This window comes from Amphibalanus amphitrite, unplaced genomic scaffold (genome assembly GCF_019059575.1).
Source record: "Amphibalanus amphitrite isolate SeventyFive unplaced genomic scaffold, NRLGWU_Aamphi_draft 000361F_arrow, whole genome shotgun sequence".
Lineage (NCBI taxonomy): Eukaryota > Metazoa > Arthropoda > Thecostraca > Balanomorpha > Balanidae > Amphibalanus > Amphibalanus amphitrite.
In genome coordinates, this window is record NW_024881855.1 from 546,785 (window position 1) to 570,962 (window position 24,178).

A 24,178-nucleotide genomic window follows, 5' to 3' on the forward strand; every position below is an offset into this window, starting at 1 on the left:
CATGCAAATTTTGATGATGAATTTATGCAGTGAACTAAGCCACTGCATGGTGTATGCTGGTGTATGCCACAAAACTCCATGTGTATGCTCAATGAATGGGATGCGATAATTTACTTCAGTTTCCATGACAACGTTACGGTATGTGGCACCGCCATCCGTTCACACGAAGAATCTGTGCGGTGTTCATAAACATTTTCGTCGTAGCCCGGCAGGCCACCCGGCATCCCCCCTCCCCCCCCCCCCCCCACAGACACACAAACTTATCATATTGCGAAAACGATATTGGCAGTGTAGTGTCGCAAATTAATATTTTGCGAAGACTTCTTAACGTTAAGTTACAGATTTCTGTCGCTTTCTTATCCCGTATGTTCAACTAAATGGTGAGGTGATAGAAGTAAATGCCAAATGGTAGCCAGATTTCATCCCGAAAAAGAATGAGCCTCACCAATGGTCGTTCATACCCACTGAAAAACAAGTATTCGTTTAACATGCGTATATTAACAAAAATAGGACCTCTGATAACATGAGCGGCTGGGACGTTCAGCGCGCTTACGGAGCAGTTCGGGCGCTCATCCCTCGACAACGCCCTGGGCGATCGCCTCTGGCATGGGGGGCTGGGTCAGAACGATCTCCGGCACCGGCACCGGCATACTCATCTCGCCGAGCTTCTCAGCCAGCTTCATAACAGCGTCCTCCAATCCTGGGTTCTTTATCGTCCCCTCTCCGGCGTCAGCCGTCTTGCCGAGTGCGTCTTTAGCTCCGGACGGCGGCGGCGGCGCCTCCACCAGTACCTGCGTCACAGGCGCCTTGGCGAACAGTGTGATCATCTTAGGAATGTCTTCGTGCATCAGCGAGAGGAACAGCATCACTTGCAACCGCTCCTGCACCTCGGCAGTCACGTCGCCCAGCACGGCGTAGATGTGATCCTTGTCGAAGCGGCGCGTCATCATCGTGTCGACGTCATCCAGCACCACCATGCGTAGCTCGGCAGCCTTGAGCGCGCCGCGGCGCAGCATGTCGAACGCCCGGCCCAGCGTGCCCACCACCAGGTGGCAGCCGGCGCTCATGTCACGCAGGTCGTCGCGCACGCTCGTGCCTCCGATCGACAGATGGCAGGTCAGACGCGGCTTGATGAAGGTTGCCAGGCCGACCAGCTCGCGATGCAGCTGCTTGGCCGCGTCCCGTGACGATGTCAGCACGAGCGCCTGGCACGCGCGCAGCGTCGGGTTCACCTTGTTGAGCACGGCCAGCGCGACGGCAGCCTGTTTGCCGTCGTCGGCGCCGATGCCGCGCGCCTGCACCACCACGTCGGCGTCCTGCAGCAGCGCCGGCAGCACCTTCCGCTGGAACGGCGTCGGCTCGCTGGCGCCCGACGGAGACGCCTGGATGCCCGTCATCAGATCGGGCTTCAGCTGGAGGGCGGCGAACGTGTCGGCCGGTGGCCCGGTCCACGTCGGCACCAGCGGCTCGTCAGAGAGGCCGCTCGAGGCGGGCTGGGCGCGCCCCTCGCTGGCCCGCTTGGCGCGCCGGTGGCGCCGGGAGCGGCGCTCCGAGCGGCGCCCCTTCCTGCCGCGCGGAGAGTGCTCGCCCGGCTCGGCGTGACTGCTGTCCGTCTCGTTCGAGGAGAGGTCCTCGCCGGTGCTGGGTCTCTTCTCGTCCTCTCGCTCGTCGCCGGAGGGTGCCGGCCGTGACTGCTTCTTGGCGTTGTCTCCGCTGCCGCCGGCCGGGCGCCGCTTCCCGGCCGGCGCCGCCTTCTTCGTGGGGATTCCCGCACTCAGCTGGGAGGCCAGGTAGCTCACCTGCGAAACACACAGAGGCGAGGTCAATGTTCGAATCATCCCAAGGTTCGAATCAGTCTGAAATGTAACTCCGCACAAACAGGTTTTACGTAAGTTTTCAATTGCGAATCGAGTTAGACTAGTAATAAGTTCAAGCGGTCGCAGCATGAACGTTTATATTTGTATTTTATATGGGCTTTTAGGTGTCTGTTCTTTGGTGATTCCTCATCGAACAAATTGTCTTTTTCGCCATAACACTCGCCATAACACTCGCCATAACACAAGTTTTATGAGCACCAGCTTTCTCATGCTTAATATCGCAGAACTATGAGTTAATGGACCACGAGAATTGGTATTTTAGCATGGTATGGTCGTTGCCGTTGCCGTTGCCGTTTATGGTCGTGGGCGCAAAATGACCACGCAGTCGGCGCGCCCCTAACCTCCAACAAACAAACAATATAATTGACCACGAAACAGATTACATCATTCCACGGAATCGCAAAGTCCAAAATATTCTACACAATCACTCATGACCCCGAACTATCGCAACCATTCTTGTTGCGTGCCCAACTCAAACTGACCTGCTTGTCCAGCTTGACAATGCTCCTGTAGAGGTTGTGGTGCTCCTTCTCCTGCAGGTTCTGCATCACGCGCATCTGGTCGACGCAGTTCTGCAGCCGCTCAAACAGCTGGTAGAGCTCCTGGTCGTTCATCTTGTCGGCCATGGTGCCGAGTCCCGCCGGCCCTGGGTCGGTTACCTGTCACTGAGAGCGTCCGGACCTCAACCCATGCCGCGCGAGGGGAACTGGCGGCGCGCGCCGGCTGCCACCGCGCCGTGGCCGCCCCTGGCACCGCCCGCGGCGGGCGCGGCGGCACAGCCTACCGGCCAGGGGAGCACGACCGGGTCACCGCCGCGGCCGGCCCGCCGGCCACCGCCGACAGCGGGGCTTTCGGCGCTAATTATGATGTGACGACGCGAGCGGTGTCCCGTCATAAGGTGACGGATTTACGTATTCCAGGGTACTGGCAATTAATTAGGCTAGGATGACACACTAGCTTTAGTTTAGTCAGCAATCGTAAGTAAACTAACGTAACTAATCTTACCCCGGGTTCGGAGTCTCCCGGACGACGAAGATTCTACGTCGTCCGGCCAATGCCGTTCGAGGTTAGCGGGGGCTTGGCTGCGGTTATCGAACGGGATTGGCCGGACGACGTAGAATGTTCTTCGTCCGAGAAGACTGCGAACACGCCCTTAACTTACCGGTCATGAGTCGCTGTTAAACAATTTTGCTGCCGAAAAAAAAATAGTGACCTAATTGTGCGTCAAACAAACACATGACGCTTTATTCGCAACCCGTTACCCGGGATAGAGCTTAGGATTCATGCATTCGCTACAAGTAGCAATCGCTAATAGTTTGCTGTTCCGTATTTGTAAAGCAATAGCAAACTTGTTCATTAATCAGTCAATCGATTAATCAATCATCAAACAATCATCAATCAAGTAAGAGCAAGATAGCATTGTCGTGTTAGTGTTTTTTTTTTGGGGGGGGGGGTTAGGCCCTTTCGGTCCAATGAGACCATTTCAGAGCCGGGAGGATGATAGGATATAGGGGGAGACATTGGTCTGGGCAGGCACCCTAGTGAGTCGCCGGGGCTGAGCCCGTCCAGAGGACAGGCCACCCAGCCCCAAGGCACTCACTGCACCCGGCTACGGGGTGCGCTCCCTCGGGAGCAGCGGTGCCGCTCCAAGGGAGCAGCCCGCATGAGATAAAGGTGCTTTTTTTGTTTTGTTGGGTTAGGCCCTTTCGGTCGACAAGACCATTGCAGAGCCGGAAGGATGATAGGAATTAGGGGGAGACATTGGTCTGGGCAGGCACCCTAGTGAGTCGCCGGGGCTGAGCCCGTCCAGAGGACAGGCCACCCAGCCCCAAGGCACTCACTGCACCCGGCTACGGAGTGCGCTCCCTCGGGAGCAGCGGTGCCGCTCCAAGGGAGCAGCCCGCATGAGATAAAGTTGCCTGCCCAGCCCGGAAGGGGGTTGTGGCGTGGAGGAAAAGGATTTCAGTATCCTGAGGATAGAAGCACGGACAGGTGATAAAGGTGCCTGTCCAGCCCGGAGGGGGGTTGCGGTATGGAGGAGCAGGATTTCAGTATCCTGAGGATAGAAGCATGGAACGGTGTGTTTTGGGTTTGGCTCGGCATTCTTTGAGCTCAAACCCTTGGCGATCATTGATACCAGTATGCATCCAGTTCGCCAGTCTGCCTGTCAGCTTTGTCACTCTCAACGTCTGCCCGTGCTAGCTCTGGAGGAAACGGGCTTATTGTGATATGCGTCCAGCGTCACATATTATTTTCGCATGGGGACGCCTATTAGACTGTTGGTTTCCTCTCATAAGTACGTGGAAACGTAATTAAATAAATGAAAAAATAGTCACTTCCATCAATATGAGTACCGTTTGCACTACAGAGTATGCCTGCCATGTGAATAGAGCAGGTATTAACGGCAGTAGCCCGGCCGCTGCCGTGAGCACTGAGCAGTGTGCGGACATCGCTCAGAGCCCGACCTGCCGCGACATCTATAATGAAACCACTTGTCACGTGGTCAAGATAGACGCAGCGCCGTGCTGCCTCGATCAAGTCACGGGATCGGTCGCTATCCGCCCGCCTCCGGGAGAACTAGACGCGGACTTAAGTAATGTAAGCACAGGTCACCTTTATTGCATCAATTTTGTATATACATCAAAACAGAGTTGCTCCTCTTATTGCACGTTTTGAAATAGTGCCTACAGCATGCAGAGAACGCGAGGCCTGTAGACTTTTGGGAACTATCGAGACGAGACAGCTTTAGTTGATCATTTTGGACGAGTGTTTGGCTCAATATTTCAACATCTGATCCCGATTTTACATTATTTGGTCAGTAACTTCTTCGTGGGAATCGTGACAACTATTGATAACGTATGAAATCCCACCATTTTTATTTTCGTGCCTTATCCACTGTCAGCTGATTGACCAGTATGTCTCTGCTGCGCCATAAATGGCTGAAATCCTATATCCTCTGCTTCTTGTTGTTGTGTTGTGCGTGATGTGCATTGGCTTGTTTATTTGCTAATGGGTGTGTTTGGAAAACCATTTTTATAATAGTCTCCATTATTCGGCTTAGATTATTGAAACTTGATGTAGAAAATTAACGCTATGTTCAGCTCTTGCCATCTGATGTCAATGTGGCACATAATTGGACTCTATTGCCAGGAAATAAATCAATAACATCAAATTTTCTGTTCGAGAGACATTACTGTTACCTACCTAGCTAGTCTTCTTTTGCTTGCTTCTTATTTGTTTTTTGCTTAAGAAGGACTCAACCATTTTGCTGACCCATTTCAGGATTTATCCTGATTTTATTGAAAACATGGAGCCTGCCTGGAGGCCTAGCTATTGCTTCTTTTTTATTATTGGGCCTCGTAGGTTAATTAATCGGCCAGACTGCAAACTGCAAAGCATACCGATCTCAACATCTTGTCAGTTGCAGTGCAGACTGCTGAAGCACTGAAGTAGTGTGTGGACTGGTGCGCACATGGATCATTGTCTGGTATCGGTAAAGCTGGCGTCACTGTCGCCGTTAACAGGAAAATGTGTGGAAGAAGCTAGAGTAAAAAACATAATCTAACCTGATGCAACCTTACCTACTAACTTACAACCTACCAACCTACACAGCTAAAACCTACCAACCTTCACACCTAAAACCTACCAACCTACAGCCTCACCTGTTGAACTCACCTTGACCTGTTAGGTTTCGTTTCCTTGCTCATTGCCCAGATGGTGGCAGGGTTGTTAGAGATAGGAGACCGTGTCGAAGAGAGACATGGCAACCCGGACAATAGATAAGCAGGACATTCAGGACTGGACTGTGCAATTGTTAAGGGTTGGAATTGTACGTCTGCTTGAGTGTAGTTGTTGCTGATGGAGGTAGTCTGTGCAATTTGCAACAACAAAAGAAGTGTTGACTAAGATGTGCGATGAAGTGAGTAACATATGGAGAATGAGATGAATCAGAATGGATAGACAAGATAGTGAGGATTTGGGGAGGGAATTGGGAACAAGTGCGGGGATGGGAGTCCCTGGCGCGTATAACCCCACTCTTGCTTGATAAGAGGGGGTGCCTACCAGGGACAGGCAGGATTGATTGATTGAGCCTATCAACCTACAACCTAGCCTACCCACCTACTGCCGACAGTGACGCCAGCTTTACTGATACCCATTGTCCTAGAAAATGCATGATTAACGGGAAACACACGTCAGCCAAGGAAATTCATCTTTTTAAAATGCAAACATTTGCGGGTGATGGGTTAAATTCAAGGTACTCAAGCACACTGGTGTGCCGTACAGTCACTGGGCTAGTGCAGATTTCCATTCCTGTTGGTCTGTGCAGTGTGCTGACTTCTGGTGCATATTTGTCACCCTAGTTCTAGCAGCTCATTGACTCTGCTGTCACACTGTGCAATCTGGCAGTGCTTGGGTGCCCTACTCGCATTTGAGTAGGATGGGGTTGTGGCTGAAAGAGTGCACATTGTTCGATATGCATTGAACCTCTGGTCAGCTGGCCACTGGCAAGAGAGGGACACTAGACTAGGAAATGGGGATGTTATTGTTGGTGTTGCCATCATCTTGTAATGTTTTAAATCCCACCAATGAACACAACATATTTCAATCTGATTCATATTTGTGTAAGATAATGTCAAAACAGTAAAGTGATGCAATCCCCATAACCATCTCTTTTTTGAGTCCACAATAAATTTGTGTGGTATGGTTAATATAAGTTACCTTGAATAGACTTGCAAGTTGCAATATAATGTTTTCTCTCCTTACATGCATAGAAGTACTGGGATATAGTTGATATTGATAAATGGGTCTGTTACATGCTTCTCACATGTGAGTCATGAGTCATGTTTGTTGTTTCAGTGTCACCCACTTACTTGTGACCAAAAGGGTATGCAGACGCAAGTGAAGTGGAAGTAGAAGTTACTCATCATTCTGTGTTCAAAACCAATAAAATGGATTCCTAAAAGTTAAAAAACTGACTGCATTCGATCAAAGGTCAGTGTTTGACGCTACATTCCCTTGTCCCTTAATTAGCCAATTAAAGTAAGCAGCTCATTATCAAGTAATGCAAGGAATATCAATTGATTTTCATTCTTGTTACTCTGTTCAGCTGTTTGTTCTTGCCAAGATACTTGTCTTTACACAATTGTATTTTTATGCTGTCATATATGCATAGTGGCAGGTGGTCTGATCAAAGGTTATTGATATTTATGTATTTTCTGTGTTTTGTAATGCTTTAACAACCAATGGATTACCAATTCCATTGCCCTAGGTTGACGGAATCAAACACTGTTCAACGTGCACTCATTTGCACCTCACAGTCTGCAGGCACCCATTTGCTTTCTTCCTGTCTTATCAGTGCCACCTCTCCCGACCCTCCTTCTTCCCCTGCTCTGGCAGCCGGAGCGCCCGTACCACAGACCGCCACCATGAGTCTGGGCCCGAGTCTGATCGTGCCGGTGACGCTATGGGGCCGGCACCCGCCCACCCACCGGATCTCGAGCCTGTACCTGACGCCCGACCAGCGCACCCTGGTCACCGGCTGCACGGACGGACAGATTGTCACGTGGACCGTCCAGCCCGGCACGCTGGAGGTATGGCCCGCGCGCGGCACCTCGTGTGCTATCGCGGCACGGCGTGGCTGGCTGGGAGAGTGTGGGACGTTCCCGGGCCTCTGCTTCTGTTCTGGTGTTATGGTGGCCTTGCTGTGTGAATTGTGTGAATCTCAAGTAAGTGAAAATAGCGATATTACGATATCAGCGTATATGAAGTGTGAATTTTTAAGTGCATTAAAGGCTGACTGCCGACTGGTGACTATAAGAACACTTCATATTTGAGGTTCTGGTTGATCGTGCTTGCTATGACTCATAATGTCGTCATGTCTGGTTTTGCAAATTGTTTTCTGGGTGCTTATTTGCAACTTTCTTCACGTATACAATAGTTTTGTTTAGACCATGGCAGACCATGGCAACTCTTTCGTTAGAACCCTGATACTCGACACGCGACCTCAGTTTAATGAGTGGCTTGGCCATCGTCTGTTTCCGCAGATAAATCCGTACATGATGCTGGTAGGCCACACCGCGCGGGTGGTCTGCCTGAGCGACGGTCTGCTGCACACCAACCACAAATACCTGGTCTCGGCAGCTGTCAACGGGTACGTGACAGGCATCAAACAATTACTGGCTCGCGTACAGAGGCGTATATTACGTGACACCATGCCAAATATTCTCTGTTGTCTCTCCTAGTTCGGCTGAAATGCGAAGTTTGCTCATATAATGATAAATCAGTCTCTAGATGGATATGTAATCACCGAGTCAGCGCAGCGGTAGACTTCATTGTTCCGAATGGACATCTTATCGTCTTGTTGTCTTTAACAGCGCTCGATCGTCTGTCTGACACTGTGTGCCGCCCCCAGGGAGATGTGCGTCTGGGACCTCCAGGAAGGCCAATGCATCGAAACGGTCAAAATGTCTTTCATTCATCGTCAGATCTCGGTAAGGACAAGTGGGTTACAGATAAAATATTTACACTGCTCAGCGCCCTGCTTATTTATGTTTCGTGGCTCTACGATCTTGCATCGCGGCGACTCGTCTTTGAGGCGTATTTTGATTGAGATAAGGGACGGCTTTTGCCGTCCTTTTTGGATAATATGTGGTTCGCGGCTGTTATCTGCATATTTTCTGTGGTATCAGTAGGTGTTTAATCGGGAATGTGTTTGCTTGTCATCGTATGATGTCCAGATGTGCCTGTGGTCTTCTGTTTTTCTTCGGTCTACGAGTATCTAACTTGTAATCACTCTCCGTCACCGGTCTTCAGAATATGCCCTCTGATTCGATGTTCTATGCCCCTCCTCTGACCTTGCTTCACCTGACCGAAGCTGGCCTTCTGATCTCGCCATTTAACCCCGCCTTCTGTCACATCCCTGCTCTCATGACTGATTTCGCCTCTAACCCCTCCTTCTGACCCGCGTGTCCCCGCGTCCCTTCTCCAGGCGTACCAGCCGGCACACGCGTCTGACGTGCTGCTCTACTGCTGCGGCGAGTACGCTGACATCGCCGTGGTGCACCCGCTCACACTGGAGGTGGTCTACTGGCTCTCCTCCAAGGTCAACTCCAACTGGGTCACATCGCTACACATATTCCGGCCGAGGGCGGTCACAGGTACGGAGCGGGATGGTACACCGTGGCGGATCGGCCTCTTTACGAGTGTGGGGCCGCGGGGTTCGAGGTCCGCTTTGATATTCAGATATATTGAGTTGTGAGTTTCACTTGTTGAAATGGGACGCCATTGTGTTGTATCGGTTTATGTCAGTCTGTATGACATACCGCTCCATTATCATTTTAAATGCCTTTGAACCAAAGCAAATGCAGCGACCGATCTACTTAACCTTCTAACATCTCACACAAAAGAATACATTAAACTCGTAACATCATAAACTTCATCTGTGATCTCTGATTCTGTTTTATCTCCGTGCCAATGCAAGCAGTAGGCACCCTTTCTGCTTAACTGCTACGAAGTTACTTCCAACATCACCATCATCATTTTCTTCCCCCTGCACCAGACGATATCGTCATGGCCATCAACACAGACAGCGTGGTGAAGATCTGGACGCTGCCGGGATTCGACGAGGTCCAGTCGCCTGCCGACATCATTTACGAGAACGAGAGCAAGCGGATCCGGTGTTCGAGCGTTCACTTCCTCAAGTGCTGTTCGTTCAACCCGCGGACTGTGCTAGTCGTGTCGTCAGCATTGTGGCAGGTGAGTGCGTTAGAGGTTGGAGGTTGCGGGATGGGGATGGTCGTGGGCAGGGTTAGTGGAAGGTATAGAGAATGAAAGGTGAAAGGAAGTAGTAGGGAGGCGGAGTATTGGCGAGGATATTGAGTTCGTTGCACGGTGGCATTGGACTGTGATTTGCGTTTGACTGAGATTTACAATACGGCATAAGCGACCGAATTCTATTTTATTGTGCCTAGGGCGCTATCCAACAATGTAACGCTCCATCCCCTTCCCACCCGATCTCACCACGCGTCCCCCTCCGTTGCCTCAGATATACGACGCGTCCGACTTCTCCCTGCTCTGCACCTCGTCGGAGGAGGATTGTGAGTCGTGGACGCGGGGCGAGTTCCTGGCCGCCGACCGAGTCATAGTGTGGGCCGACTCCGGGCACGCCTATATCTACAAACTACCCCCAAAGTGAGTGTTCCCATTGGGTGTTTCCTCTAGGCTGGGTGTCCGCTTACACTGTCCGGTAAGAGAAGCGAATGTCTAGGAGTGAGTGTCCATCCAGAGTGTATCGCCAAAGTGAGTGTCCTTCTCGAGTGTTTCGCTAGAGTCATTGTTCGTCTGGTGTGTGTCGTTAAAAGTGAGCTGTCTTCGAGTGTTCCGCTAGTGAGTGTCCGCCTGCCCCATGGGGGTTGTGTATGTATAAGGGTGACCGGGCCGATATGTGACCGCTGTTTTGGAGTTGGACTCTCGATGGCGCGATGCGTCTAAAAGTGACGGGAATCATGTTGTGTGACGCCTACGTTCGCGAGGAGCTGACGGGAGGATCGATTCTGCGCGGTGATGAGCGGTCTAAAATGTCTCACGTGGTGCTAATGCAGCTGTGCTCTCGCATGGCTAGCAGCCACCCCGACTCCGCTGTTCTATTCTGAACACTCCCTCAGATGGTATTTCATTCGGAATAACTCGCCATCTCAGCGCCATGAGCGACCACTCCGAGCCGGAAGCTTGGTATTGATCATATGCAAACGCTCTCGTCCGGTATTCAGATCAGAGATCAGACACTACGTGACCGTGTACTCCGCACTGGAAGTGACGGCTTGACGTGCATAATTCACCACGGCGATGGCCCTCCCAAGGATCTATCTTCTTGTGCTATGCTGATGTCTGCTGGTGTTATCCGCTTGTATTTATCCTTTTACGCCTGGTATAACCTTATCAAGCAGGAGTCGGCGGGTGGTGTGAGTGTGTGAGGTCTAAACTTAACAGAGTATGTGTGCGTTTATGGCCTGCTGGGCTTGGTGTGACAAACTCATCCCAGATCGACCCTCCCACCAACTGACCGGGAATGTCCCTTCCCGAGACGCCCCGCGCACCAGTCGCCCTTATTTACCTCTGGATTATTTCTCTCTTCTGACAGAAAACTGCGCGGGAAGGCGGTTCGGTCAGTAGTTCACGCACCTAGGCCTTTCATTTATCGACATCTTATTTTGCCGACCAGCACCGCACTGCTAGCTAGATGCATGCCGTCCCGAGCTTCTTTGATTATGGTTTCATCGTTGGTTCGTGATTGAATTGCATGCCCGTTTGGTGACCTTTGCCACACATTGAGAGGGTTTATTTATTGTGTTTACCCGCCTTCCTCGGTCATGAATGGTGTGTGATGACATTTACGCGATATTTCGCGGAATTCCAGGCTGGGTATTGAGTGTTGTGTCTTACTCTCTGTTTATTTTACTGAACATTGTTTCGCAGACAGCAAGAAGTGTTGGTATTGGTCCACCTTTTCTCCTATTGTTGTTTATGCCGCTGTGGTGTTATTTTTCTAACACAAGGGGATGATGATGAGTCAGGACATTTTGTTTCGTTAACAAACGACGGCTTTATAAGTGTTCACTGCTGACCAAAGCATGGCCGAGAACTTTTGTTTTATTCACTCGCTCGATTCATTTAAGACGCTGCTCGCATTTTTCGTGGAAGGTCTGGGATTCATGCCATTGCGTGATTTTATTCATTGTTTTATCCTCTACAATACATGTATTTCCTTCAACTTCATCGTTAGGAACGCTTTTTAACAATGCGATAAACTGTGTAGTGTGTAATTATTTTGTTTCCTTTTTCGTATTAAAAGCTCATTCCGATGTTGTTTATTTTCTTAGCCCAAATTTGCGAAAGGTAGTACCATAGTTCGTTTTCTCGGAGTAGCAACAAATTATGGTGCCTAGCGGAACGCTCGGAGTATATCACATCTGTATACATCATCAGTGACGTTTGTTATTCGTATAGCTTAGTTTTTCATGTACCTTTAGCCACTGTTCAAACGCTCTTGAATAAATTTTAACGGTGCAAAACCTAGAAAATAAGCAGCCTTCTATCCCTTTCACGAAGATAGAGGATATTTTACCTCCAACTTAGTTTCATTTCTGTTGGATATTATTCTGCTGCATATTTCTTTTTTTAGGTATGTCATTTCGTCGTGTCCGATTATATGCTTCACTCGTAACTGTTCTATTAATCGCTTAATAGTCTATCTTATGATCTTATAACACTGGCTACGTGATCGGTCTGTGCCATGGCTTTCTTCCATTCTTCTAACTCCTTCTCATGACCTATACATCCTGTCCTTCCCTAACTTGTCACTTAACTTTAAAAGTGTGCACTGTGCTTCTGCGGCTGGTCTCACCCTCTCTAACATGACAATCCCCTGCCTTATGACTGGTCTCTAACGCTTTCCCGGTCTGCCCTACAGCTGCATACCGAGCCACGACCAGTTCCACTCACGGGAAGCGGACGAGCCGTTCCTCTACTGTATTCTCTCGTCACCGGACCGGCAGGTATGGTCGATGAAGTGCCGTCCTTGTGGGGAGAGGAGGTCGTGCTAGAGAGGGGGTAGAGAGCTGAGAGGTTCCGTGAAAGATAGTACCAGATGACTCATGCAGCCTACATTTCGTCACGGCTCATAACTTAGCTTAGATAAAGTTCAATGACATCTTGTTGTTCACTGGTCGTCAGCTGTTGGTCTTCGCGCTGTTTTCCGTTGTTATCCTTATACCTTCACTGATAACAGGGCCAGTTTCTGCTTCTGATATGTGCTTCCAGCTGTTCCCGTCTGAGGTTACCCTACCAAACTGTATACGCTCTTCAGTGAATCCCCGTGTCGAGTCCTCGGTTCAAACCTACGAGGGGCGTTCAAAAAGTTCCCGGCCCAACCATGAAGGAGTTGGAATTTCGGCCTGCAATGCGGTGTGTTCAATGATGTGTTATTGGGATGTCCACTTGTGTAGCCATTAACCATTACCAATCTGCCCTGTGATTGGTTCAGGCTGCTAATTAATCGTAACATAGTTTGCCATTCCCGGTCAGAATGGGCGACGCCCAGAAGAGAACAGTGATTTGGTTCATGCATTGCAGAAAAATGCAGTAAACGTTATTCACGAAAAGCTAGTGCCAACACATGTTGAGGTTTGTCTTTCTTACAGTAGCGTCAAAAAGTGGGCATCTCTGTTAAATTTTGGTCAACAGATCATTAATAGTCACCCCCGCAGTGGCCAGCCGTCAACGGCATTGACTCAAGAAAATATGAAAAATAGGCACTTCTTTGTGAAAAATGACAAAGGTTCTGGTCTGGAACAACGCAGCAGAAGCGGAGGTGTCTATAAGGTTCCTCAAAGCCATTCTTCGACAGCGTATTAATATGTTTAAGATCTCTGCAAGATGCATCCCCCGTTTGCTGACTCCAGAGGAAAGGCAAACTCGAAAGGAGGCGTAACGCGAAAATTTTGGTCCCTATATCGAAGATCCAAAAGAGTTCATTGAACTACTTGTTACCGTGGAGGGATTGTGGGTGTCACACGTTGACCCTAAGGGCGTGACCGAGTTGCACAAGTGGAAGCACACTGAGTAAAGGCCACCAAATGTGTGCGACGTGTTTAAGTCAGACGGCAGGGTTTGTTTGTTTGTTTGTTTTGTTGGGTTAGGCCCTTTCGGTCCAGTAAGACCATTTCAGAGCCGGGAGGATGATAGGATATAGGGGGAGACATTGGTCTGGGCAGGCATCCTAGTCAGTCGCCGGGGCTGAGCCCGTCCAGAGGACAGGCCACCCAGCCCCAAGGCACTCACTGCACCCGGCTACGGGGTGCGCTCCCTCGGGAGCAGCGGTGCCGCTCCAAGGGAGCAGCCCGCATGAGATAAAGTTGCCTGTCCAGCCCGGAGGGGGTTGCGGCGTGGAGAAGAAGGATTTCAGTATCCTGAGGATAGAAGCACGGAACGGTGTGAGACGGCAGGGTGACAGTGGTTGCATTTTGGGAGCCTGGCGTTGCTCTGCTCGTCAACTTTCTAAAACAGGGGCGCACAACTAATGATGAATACTACACCTTCCTTCGATAACAGTAGCGAGCAGCAGATATCAAGGAGAGACTAGGGAAGCTGACTAAAAGTGTGCGCCTGATCCAGGACCACGCACCAGCACACATGAGCAGGGTGACGATCAGCGAAGCAGTGAGCTCTAGCCTCGAGTTGTTGTCACAGCCACTTTTCTCTCCGTACCTTGCACCCTCAGGTTGCCACCTCTTCAGCAACATAAGGAAATTGCTTAGCAGTGGCAACTTCGCTGACAGCAAGGAGACAAAAGCAGCCGTCTTGGACGTGCCAGATGCGTCCAAAACCCACTTGGCTATGGAGGCCCAGGGGCCTCTCGCGAAGCGCTGCGCGAAATGTTTTTGTCTTAACGCTGGTTATTTGACTAAATGAACATGTTTGGTCTAATAAGTTGGCATCGTATCTCTGCTCCTTCATGGTCGGGCCGAGAACTTTTTGAACGCCCCTCGTACTGTAAATCCCTAGCTCCAACCGGCCCCTCCCGCCGTCCGTCTCCAGAAGCAGCTGCTCTGACTACTGTTGTTTATCCAATGCCCCTTTGTAGAGTGCTGTCACGACCGTCCGCCCCCAGGAGCTGTTTTGTCCGCCGGTGAGCATCCACACAGAGCTGGTGGGCGAGCCCGGTCAGCAGGTGCTGGTGCGGGGCGACTGTCTGGGCCAGGTGGCGCTCTGGAGGCTGCCGCAGCTCACCAACACGCATATACAGCAGCTGATGGAGCAGCACGGGGAGTACCAGTCGCCGGGTAGGTAGCAAACACTTATTTCTTGGTTTCTGGGAGAAAACAGCAGCAGGGGTGGAGAGTGGCACCATTGTCACAAAAAAAGGCCATGGCGTGTGTCAAGTGTTAATCAAACTCCTTATCGATTCATTGAGCTCTTGGCAGTGGAGCGAGCCATTGTATATAATTTTGTTATTACTATTTGTCGAAAATCTCGCTTCAGGAGATTTGCCTTCGCTGATGAATAAACACCGCCCCTACATCTGAATTTTCCTGTCAAGCATATCACCGACTGTGTAGCTAATGTGCCTATGATTGTCTCACCGTAGCGAGGCCTTGTGGCCCGTTCTCCTCAGCAGAGCTGCCGCCCACCGTTCTATGGAGCATCGAGCGCGCCTGGCGGACCATGAAACCGCAGCCGGTCGGAATACTGGACCAACTGGTGAGTTAGAATCCTGTTGACGCCGGTCTAGAAGGAAAGAATATACTAACACTAGGATGATGCTACATCGTTTCTGAGTGTTTTTCATTGTGCATAGACGTGCTTTTTTCGGAAACTAGTTTGTGCTCCAATGCTTACGAGGCGGACACAATATGTTTGGTGTGAGTCTTCGGTTCCGCCCGTTATGAATATGTGAACTCTCCCTTTGCTCCAGGAGAGCGGATGACTCCTGTTTCACCCCATACTACACTTATCTATTCGTCTGTCGGAGGAGTCTGCGGAAGGGCTCCGTTCCACCCGTTACTAACACTCCCTCTCCGTCCGTTTCAGGAGTCTGCTGAGGGCGGCGCGCCGCGTCTCACCTCCAGCATCTACCTGCCGCTGCAGGAGGGCCGCCTGGTCTGCGGCAGGGAGGACGGCACCATCATCATCGTGTCGGCCACTCACACCGTCATGCTGCATCTGCTGCACGGCAAACACCAGAGCTACGACAGTCAGTGACGGGGTTTTGTGGCAGAGCTCCGCAGAATGAGCTAGACATGGGGCCGTAACAGTAACGGAAAACGTATTAGTGTGGCAGGTCAGGAACGGGGAACATTAGAGCTATGTTTATCACTAACGGGAAGCGCCAGAGATACACCAGATCTGTTACAGTCAGTAACAGAAAACACCACAAAATATGTGACAACTCTCAATTGCATGAATATAAATTAGTTCAAACCTCGGTGTTTCTTGCGGAAATTGTAAGTGATAAAGAATGATGATTAATGACATTGTTAGTACGTTCATCTTTCAGCTTTGGCTTATAACAGACTCGCGCTGTTGTCTCTCGAAAAGAAATGATTTCTAACCCTTAGCATTACTCGCTGGTCTATTTCGCCCTCCGCTCTACACCCACCGCCTGTCAGTGCCAGCTGACCCCCCCCCCCCCCCTCTCCTCCAGACTGGCCGGTGCACCAGATCCTGTCTGGCCACCGCGGCCCGGTCACCGCTCTTCTGTTCCCCCACCTGAGCCACTCGCGGTACCAGATCTCCCACCTGGTCTCGGGCGGAGAGGACTTCTCCGTGTGTCTGTGGGACCTGATAAATGGCGCCCTGCTGCACCGGTTCGTCGTCCAGGCGGGTATCGTGCTGCAGCTGCACGTGCCGCCGGAGAGCGTCTCGGTGAGTGGGGAGGGAAAGGAGTGGCCGCTGAGATAGGTCACTAGTGGATGCATTGTTGGATGATATGGACTGGTATCATGGTTAAATTTATGAACTTTTTGGCTATGATTAGCTCTAAATTGTCAGAAGTCAATGCTCATAGAGTGCAGACTAATGCGAATAATAATAATAATAGCGTTTCTTTTTAGTAAGCTTAGCTGCAACTGGCTGTATCATATATCGACTTTCCCAGATGTCATACGAATGTCAGTCCTGACTTCTGATCCATGATGCCGTGATCTGACCTCTAACCTGTCTCGTGTTCGGGCTCTAACCCTCCCCTCTCGCCCCCCTCCCCCCAGCCGCGAATGCAGCAGTGCATCTGCAGTGTGGCGGCCGACTACTCGGTGGCCCTCCTCTCGCTCAAGGAGCGCAAGTGTCTGATGCTGGCCTCGCGGCACCTGTTTCCCGTCACCACGGTCAAGTGGCGGCCGCTGGACGATTTCCTCGTGGTGGCTACAGAAGATGGCAGTGTCTCCGTCTGGCAGATGGAAACAGGTACGAACGGGATTAGAGCGGACAGTAGCGGGTTGAGGATGAGCTATAGATAATGGGACTGGGGGCGGGAATGGTTTTTGGGGAGTGTCAGTGTGTCCGTCTATAGCAGATGGAAACAGGTAGGTGTGATTATTTAGGGAACCACTTTTGGAGGAGATGGGATGATCGTTAGAGTGGTGTATTATAGGGGATGGCAGTGAAGTTGTGTGGCGGACGGAGGCGGGTAGGGCGGGGATATGGACGGCAAAGGATGGTAGTTGGGACAGCAATGCAGATGAAGAACCCTCTCCTCCAATCTCTCCTGATGACATCTCGGGCTGGCGCGTGTTGCAGGCCACCTGGACCGGGTGGTGCACGGTACCACCGCCCAGGAGGTGCTGTCCGCTTGCGACGAGCACATGACCGTCTCCACCAGCGAGGGCGGCATGGCCAATCCGGCGGTGCACTTTTTCCGCGGCCTCCGGCACAGAAACCTGTCGGCCATCCGGCACGCAGCCAAGGTGAGACCCGGCTATCGGCACCGGCTTGTGGGCTTTATGTTACGTAGCTAATATAGGGAAGTGAAATGCCTTCCTTGGCTGTATGACATAGGCAAACTGGTGATCGATGGCAATGGATGGTACGGTTGTTTGTTGGAAGAGAGTAAGTGAGTGGAGTGTGTGATTGGCTTGGGATGTTTTTTGAGGATGGCACTTTTGCAGATATATTGCTTAAAATTTCGAGCAGTTGAGAGTATGAAAACGTTTAGTTACATGTGTGCTTTGCGTTGTACGCTCGCAGATAAGTATGATACTATTGAGTTTAAGCACAAAATAATGCCGTAGATATACTCCAGTCCCCAGGTGACTGAACGGAAGTCACTACCACACCGCTCCTTTCCCGACTGAACCCCACCCTTCCGCTTTCCATCTGGCGTCCACAGCGCGGGTTGCAGCAGCTGCAGAACTCGCTCGGTAACCAGGGTCAGAACGGACCGGACAAGCCGCGCGCCTACTCCCTGATGGTGCAGGGCCTGCGCACCAGCCCCTCCGATCCGGACGCGCACGTGCTGTTCTTCGACATAGAGTCACTGATCGGTGAGTGGACGGTCGGGGAGGAGTGCCTGCCGCGCGGCCGGGTGCCGGGGATGGGGCTTGGGTGGGTGAATGTTGCAGTGTACGCGCTGGGGGTGCTGTGGAAAGACGCTTTGTGGGGTTGTGGATGGTGCCTGGTGCATATTGCTATTCTGTGGTATCCTTTTAGGCCCTTCCTCCTTAAGTAATTTGTAATTCCTTTGAACTGATTTAGTCACTCGTAGAGCCGTCACCGACGGTGGTGCTTAATTCGAGGAAAGTCCCTTTCAGACCTTCTTCCATTCGGTACACTCCAGCTGGTCGGGGAACTTAGAATTCAATGATAAATTTATACACTTAACGGAGCCTCTCATTACTGTAAGCCCTATCGTCGGCCGACCCTACCCGTGATCCGAGCTACTAACGGAACCAACTCATTTTTTGGACATCCCACGCAACTAAGTTACGGTGCCAAAGCAGAATATGCAGACCGTGTCAAACATTCCGCTTCCATCTCCATAAATGCCTGTCATGGTGCATATATGTGTAGGATTTTCGCATACCGGCGATGTAATATCCTTCTTGCTAATTCTTGTGGTTGCCTGTTGGGGTGGTGGAATGCGTGTTTGCTTCTTGTGGAATACAGCTACAGAGATGAGCTATGAAAATAAACACTGCTTAAACTCTCAACATCGTCATGATATAAGAGCGCAAAGCTTTTCAAACATTTCCATTTTACATATAAAAACATTAGGCACGAAAATAATCAACTAATCTGAGTGCACTTGAAAACAATTTGCATCTCTCATCTCTGTGGCTGGCTGCGGTGCGCCTGCGGCGGGCGGTGACCGGTGCCGTATAACTATCACCACCCGGTGACGGCCACTGCTGATGGTGACCGGTCGCCGCACCGTGCCTGCCCGATGGCCGGTGAAGGACGGTGAAACGTCACCGCTCGGTAACCGGTGTCTGCTCTGCGGTGACCGGTGTGACGCTGTCTGGCCTGCGGTGACCGGTGGGTGCGGGGCGGTTCTCTCTGTCCGCGCTCTCCAGTGGACCTTCTGACAGAGGCGTACAGTCAGATGACCACCGAACAGCTGGAGGAGCACGGCCTCATTCAGCTGTCCGAGTACCAGCGCGTGCTGCAGCTGACGCAGTCCGAGTCGCCAGACGCACAGCAGAAGATCACAGGTACGCGCGGCGGGTGGTTTGAAGGAGAATCAGGAGTAACTAGAAGGCTACAAGTGTGAAGTTAGGCTGATCTGCTGATGATCATTGCTTCAGTCACTTTCCCTTATGCGCCACAAATAAGGCAGATTACTCACTCTACTCTTCTCTCGTCTCATTGCTCATTGTCGGTTATCCGTGTCATTGTTCGTGTCCGTGTGCTATGTCTGCTTACGTCCATATTCACGTCCATATCTGGGTCCATGTCCGCTGATTAAATTCTTTTTTCATGTCCGCCTTACTGTTCAAAACCGTCTTCGCCCCAGTGCTTACGCCTTGTGTCTGCATCCGCGTCCATTCGTGTCTGTGTCTATTCGTGTGTCCGAGTCCGTGTCCGCTATTTGTGTCCTCGTCGAACCTCGCTGTGACCGGCGTCGTGACGGCAGAGTTCTTCGGCCGCGTCAAAAACAAGGCTGGGGACATGGAGAAGCGTCTGAAGGACAAGGACACGCGCGGTGAGGACAATAGTCGCCACCACTGCACCACCTAGCCGCGTCTCGTGTCTGTGTGTGTGTCTGTCTGCGTGTGTGGCCCGTGAGGGCACCCACGGCCGGCACGTGTCAGCGAATGCGTCTGTTGCAGCGTACTTGGCACGATGTCGAGGTGACTTCATAGACACGGCCGGGACACTGCAGTATTTTTGATAGCTGAGAGGGGATTGGGGAGGCGTTTGGTTTATTTGTTCTTTTTAGAGTGATTATTTTGTGTTTCGGTGTGCTCATTTTGTTGTGTTTTGCTTATTTGCTTGCATTGTTTAAGCATGCCGCGTAGCTTGTTGGAATGCTGTGTTGTTTGATGAAGCGATGCACATTGCACATACATAATTGAGTGCAGTTTTATTTTTGTTTGCGTGACTGCTCCATGACATTTATTATATGTGCACACATGCATTACGACAGTAGACTAAGGCCGCGTTCGATGTCTCCTCGGACGAAGAACATTCTACGCAGAATATTCTATTTTGCGTTCGATGAAGCACACAGTCGGACGACGAGACCGGCCATTTTGTGCGCCACTTACACAATGTGCGTCAGTTTCGGAAAAGGCCCAAGTTTACGTTTCCATAGAAACCACGCACAAATGTCAACAACTTCTGCAAACAGCTGCTGCGCCGCTTTTGAAATACGCGCCATCATTGCCTCTCTGCCCACCGTAGTACGCTCAAAAGATTCTGCGCGGACGGCAAAGATTCTACGTGACGTCACGTAGAATCTTTGCCGTCCGTGCGACATCGAACGGCATTTTGGGCCCGGACGGCATAGAATCTTCGTCGTCCGGGAGACATCGAACGCGGGGTTAGTGTGCACTGTGCAGGTCTCCGGTCATCAATGATTTATAACATTTCCAGATCACTGCTTTCTGTGTGTATGACGATGTTTCCCGCTACAGGCTCACCGTACTATACGTTATACATGCATTGCAACAATGTGGAAAATGCTCAAGGCCCGCCATCTAGGCCGTCCATGCAAAAACTAACCCAGCTATTCCATGTTAAACCCAAGAGAGCCGCCAGATACTCTGTGTCGCCTGATGTTCGCTGCATGAGCTCTTGACATAACAAAGAGCCCTGTTTTAACGATGCTCTTGTTTTATGCAATGCTTCGTTTTTCTTGGAGCTTGCAGAGGGACTATTGACAGAACTTTGCAACTGATGTTTCATCTATTTGCAAATGATTCAGGAGACATACTTATCGCTATAACACTTAAATGCCCGTCAATATATTTGATTTTTTTATGGGTTATGCTACACGCTTGCGGTTACGTGTCATCGATAGCTCTCCGGCTAGTGTGGTCCGTTTGAGCCGCACTATTCCGTCGGACCGACTCTCCCTCACTGACCCTCCGTCCGTCGTGTTCTCTCCAGGCTATCTGTCTCGGATGAAGGAGCTGAAGGAGCAGAGTGAGGCCATCCGCGACCAGCTGAAGGAGCGCGCCGAGGGCAGCGGTAAGTCGCCCACCCCCTGGGGTAACCCCTCCCTCCGCATCACCCTGTGTGTGCCTGTTGTGTCACTGCACCCACACGCTGGCTTTGCTACACCACCAGCACCGCGCGCACCTCACTGGCTTAAAACAACCGACGGCTATCACACGGATGGCGCTCTGCCACAGCGTTTTTCGCTACTGCTCATCACGAACCGTTTTGCAAAGCTCCATTTTTTATGTTAGGCATCAAGCCAGTTTGATGCTTCCAGCAACTACGCTGCCACTTCAGTCCATGCTATAGGCACGTCGAAGTATTTTTGGCGCGTGAAAATTATTGCTCAGAGATGCACTGAAAGCAGCGTTACTTGCTTGCACAACACACATTTTAGACAATTTCTGTCTTCACAATCGTCACTTTGCACTGCTAAACAACGACGGTAAAGAGTCGCACATTTTTCTCTCGATAACTGAAGGCCTATTCGAAGCGCCTGTCGCTTCTGCGCCTCCTATAAATGGTTATGTGTCGCTATATGTGTCTCTCTGTCTCCGCTGTCTCGGCATTGTCTCCGCGTTGTCTCCGCCCTGTCTCACTGTCTGCCCGTCTTCTACGCTTGTCTCTCCGCCTGCTCCTCGCTCTCAATCGCGCCTCGTCTCGTGCGCCGCCGCACCGGCCTCAGAGGACCTGCGGAAACTCAAGTCACGAGCTCAGGTGGCACGTACCAAGCTAGAGGAGAAAATCAAACACGAAATGGAGGACAACCCGGACGCGGCGGGTCAGTAAGCGGCCGTCTGCTCCCCGTAACCCGTACCCTTACCCCGTAACCCGTACCCCTGACCCTTCCGCGTACCCTTAACTCGTACCCCGTACTTGGATCCGTTTAGAGCGATCTCACACGCTGTAGCCGAGTTCGAAGCACCGCACCGCATGTCCTACCCACCAACGAACGAATAGAAAGGGGAATTGAAAAGGGAGTACATACATAACCCCTGGATAAATTGGGATTTTTGCTTCGTTAGCTTAGTATTGATGACAATCCTGACGAGCTATCTTTTTATGGCTATTTTACTTGAAAGGTAAGCAGGTTAATTATTGGATTATAAATTTGTAACTAGCTTTGGGAAATATTTTAAAAGTTGCTCTTTGAGTAGTACGAAACGTTTCATTTTTTAAATATTCTGAGTCTGACATTTTTCCTTCTTCTGGGTTTTGCTAAGTCAGCATAGCAAAATTCATGTTTCACATTCCATGATTTGTTATTTAGAGTGAACAGAATTTTGTTGTTTACCTCGACTTTATTGCGTAACATAATTTCGATCTTATTTTGAGAATGGCTTTAAAACAAACATTAGAACAGCCGCGATCAGCGCCAATATGCCATTCCGACACGTTTCCTCTGTCGTTCCCTGCTGTAGCTGCAACATTTGGTGCCACTCACAGCGTCCTTACACGGTCCGTGTCCTGCCTAACGCTGGTGTCGTCCCGTGGTGTCAGGCATTCTGGCGCGGGTGAAGGAGGGAGCCGAGACCATGGGCGGCATTATCCACGCTAAGGCCGGCGGTGTGACGCCTAAAGGAGCCGGAGAAGAGCACAAAGGTCAGTGGCGCGCCGCACCGGCCGCCGGCAGGGGCGCGGGATAGAGCGGTGGGACGGCGAGGGACAAACAGTAGTAGGGGCGAGGGACAGAGAGCAGAGAAGTAGGGGCGAGGGGATGGGATGGACGGCAAGGGGCTAGGGGCGAGGGATTGAACGGTGAGGCGGCGACAGGCGTGGGCCATAGAACGGGTAGGTTAGAGGGATATGACGGAGTAGTAGGGCAAGGCGACGGGTATGCCTGGATGGGCTGGTGGGTTCATAGACTAAAATAGCAGTCATCTCGACTCGGAAATTCTCTAGATTCACTTTTTACCCGCCTAGGAATTATCGCATGCCCATGCAACGAAAGTATCATGCATTGTCAGTGGCGAACTAATACATTTTATCAAACATACACAATACACATGCTCTTACATACACTCAGTATGGCTCTTGGCGCCAGTGAGGCTGCTAATACGAAGAGCGAACGCGAAGAAAGTGCTGTGGTTTTCAGAAATGATGCGCCCGCTTGAAAACAAGCGGGCGCATCTGCACGTTATCGTCACGTCATTTTATGCCTTTCCCAAATGGTGAAACTTGACACCTTAAAGTATGGAACATCCCTTTAACCAGAAGCTTCAGATTGTCGGTGTCCTCTTCCATTCCTCTGAATCCTGCTGTTTTTCGACTTTCGCTTTCCATAGAGTAGGCTGGATCACTTTCATCTGTTCTTTTCTACTTATGCCGCACGCACATGCGCTTCTATAGATGTTGCATTTGTTTCTTCGTCTCCATTTATCTAGAAGCAATGTGTTCTTTGTGGCTTCAAACTGCCATCAAATTGTTCGACGGGCAATGTGAAAAGTGCCATCGGTGACTTTTGCCATCCGCGTTACATTTGACGCATCTTGGGTCACTTCCGCTAGTGATGGCCTTTTTTAGTTGGTTGAAGTAGTTCAATTACAGTAGCCGTATGGCGTATACTTTATCTGATGGAAGGCTTCTTGGAGAGAAGAATGCAGTCTTGTGCCTAGTTTATCAGTAGTCAAGTCGCGTATTCCTCGAGACTGTCAATGACCAGCTCTGATCACCATTTTGATCAGAACGATATGAGGACGGGCCGCAAGAAATGGTCTGCTACCCCCCCCCCCCCCTATGCACCCCTCCCTCCCGTCCCGTCCCGTCCCTCCCCTTTGTCGAACGGCCGTCAGCCAGCCGGCTGTCCGATCGGACCGCGCCGGCGGACGACCATGAGATGGGGCCGCCGGACTGCCGGGGCGTGGCCCTGCCGCGGCCGCTCCCACGCCCGCGGCAGGGCCATCCTGGCCGCCTCGCCGGACCCTCTGCCGCAGACGCCCCCTCCCCCCCCCCTACCGACGCGTGCTCCGGATTGCGGATGTCCGCGGGCGAACGGCTGGGGGTGACGTCACTGAGGACGGGTACCGGGTGGGTAGAGGGGGAGGGGGTGCTGGCTGGTACTGGTCAACCGGAGACGTTTTATCACAATGTTGATACCCTTTTTACGCATGCATACGTCATTGATGCAAATTTTTAGGATACCCACATAC

At 51.1% G+C, this 24,178-nt stretch overlaps 2 protein-coding genes across 2 annotated transcripts; one reads left to right on the top strand and one right to left on the bottom strand.

Moving 5' to 3' along the window:
• Positions 1–478: 478 nt before the first annotated feature.
• Positions 479–2,881, bottom strand: LOC122389533 (eukaryotic initiation factor 4A-II-like). The gene is made up of 2 exons (XM_043381678.1): positions 2,360–2,881; positions 479–1,799 (listed from the first exon to the last, which is right to left on the bottom strand). Exons 1-2 carry the CDS (start codon positions 2,501–2,503, stop codon positions 570–572), a joined length of 1,374 nt encoding a protein of 457 aa, XP_043237613.1. The 5' UTR covers positions 2,504–2,881; the 3' UTR covers positions 479–569.
• A 1,961-nt stretch (positions 2,882–4,842) lies between these two features.
• LOC122389513 (WD repeat-containing protein 7-like) lies at positions 4,843–23,319 on the top strand. The gene is made up of 22 exons (XM_043381624.1): positions 4,843–4,890; positions 6,735–6,869; positions 7,275–7,468; positions 7,922–8,028; positions 8,290–8,368; positions 8,866–9,034; positions 9,436–9,632; positions 9,922–10,067; positions 12,346–12,430; positions 14,545–14,716; positions 15,049–15,134; positions 15,465–15,627; positions 16,078–16,298; positions 16,640–16,835; positions 17,169–17,335; positions 17,758–17,911; positions 18,941–19,078; positions 19,501–19,569; positions 20,979–21,059; positions 21,715–21,810; positions 22,530–22,631; positions 23,315–23,319. Exons 3-22 carry the CDS (start codon positions 7,304–7,306, stop codon positions 23,317–23,319), a joined length of 2,598 nt encoding a protein of 865 aa, XP_043237559.1. The 5' UTR covers positions 4,843–4,890; positions 6,735–6,869; positions 7,275–7,303.
• Positions 23,320–24,178: the final 859 nt, after the last annotated feature.

What these genes read in the sequence shown, in the direction of transcription:
- LOC122389533 (XM_043381678.1), bottom strand. Translation starts at nt 2,503, where the DNA reads ATGGCCGACAAGATGAACGACCAGGAGCTCTACCAGCTGTTTGAGCGG. An exon ending in TTGTCAAGCTGGACAAGCAG is followed by an intron (nt 1,800 to 2,359) that starts GTCAGTTTGAGT and finishes TGTGTTTCGCAG; the next exon opens with GTGAGCTACCTGGCCTCCCA.
- LOC122389513 (XM_043381624.1), top strand. Translation starts at nt 7,304, where the DNA reads ATGAGTCTGGGCCCGAGTCTGATCGTGCCGGTGACGCTATGGGGCCGG. An exon ending in TCTCGTCACCGGACCGGCAG is followed by an intron (nt 12,431 to 14,544) that starts GTATGGTCGATG and finishes GTCCGCCCCCAG; the next exon opens with GAGCTGTTTTGTCCGCCGGT. An exon ending in CCATCCGGCACGCAGCCAAG is followed by an intron (nt 17,336 to 17,757) that starts GTGAGACCCGGC and finishes TGGCGTCCACAG; the next exon opens with CGCGGGTTGCAGCAGCTGCA.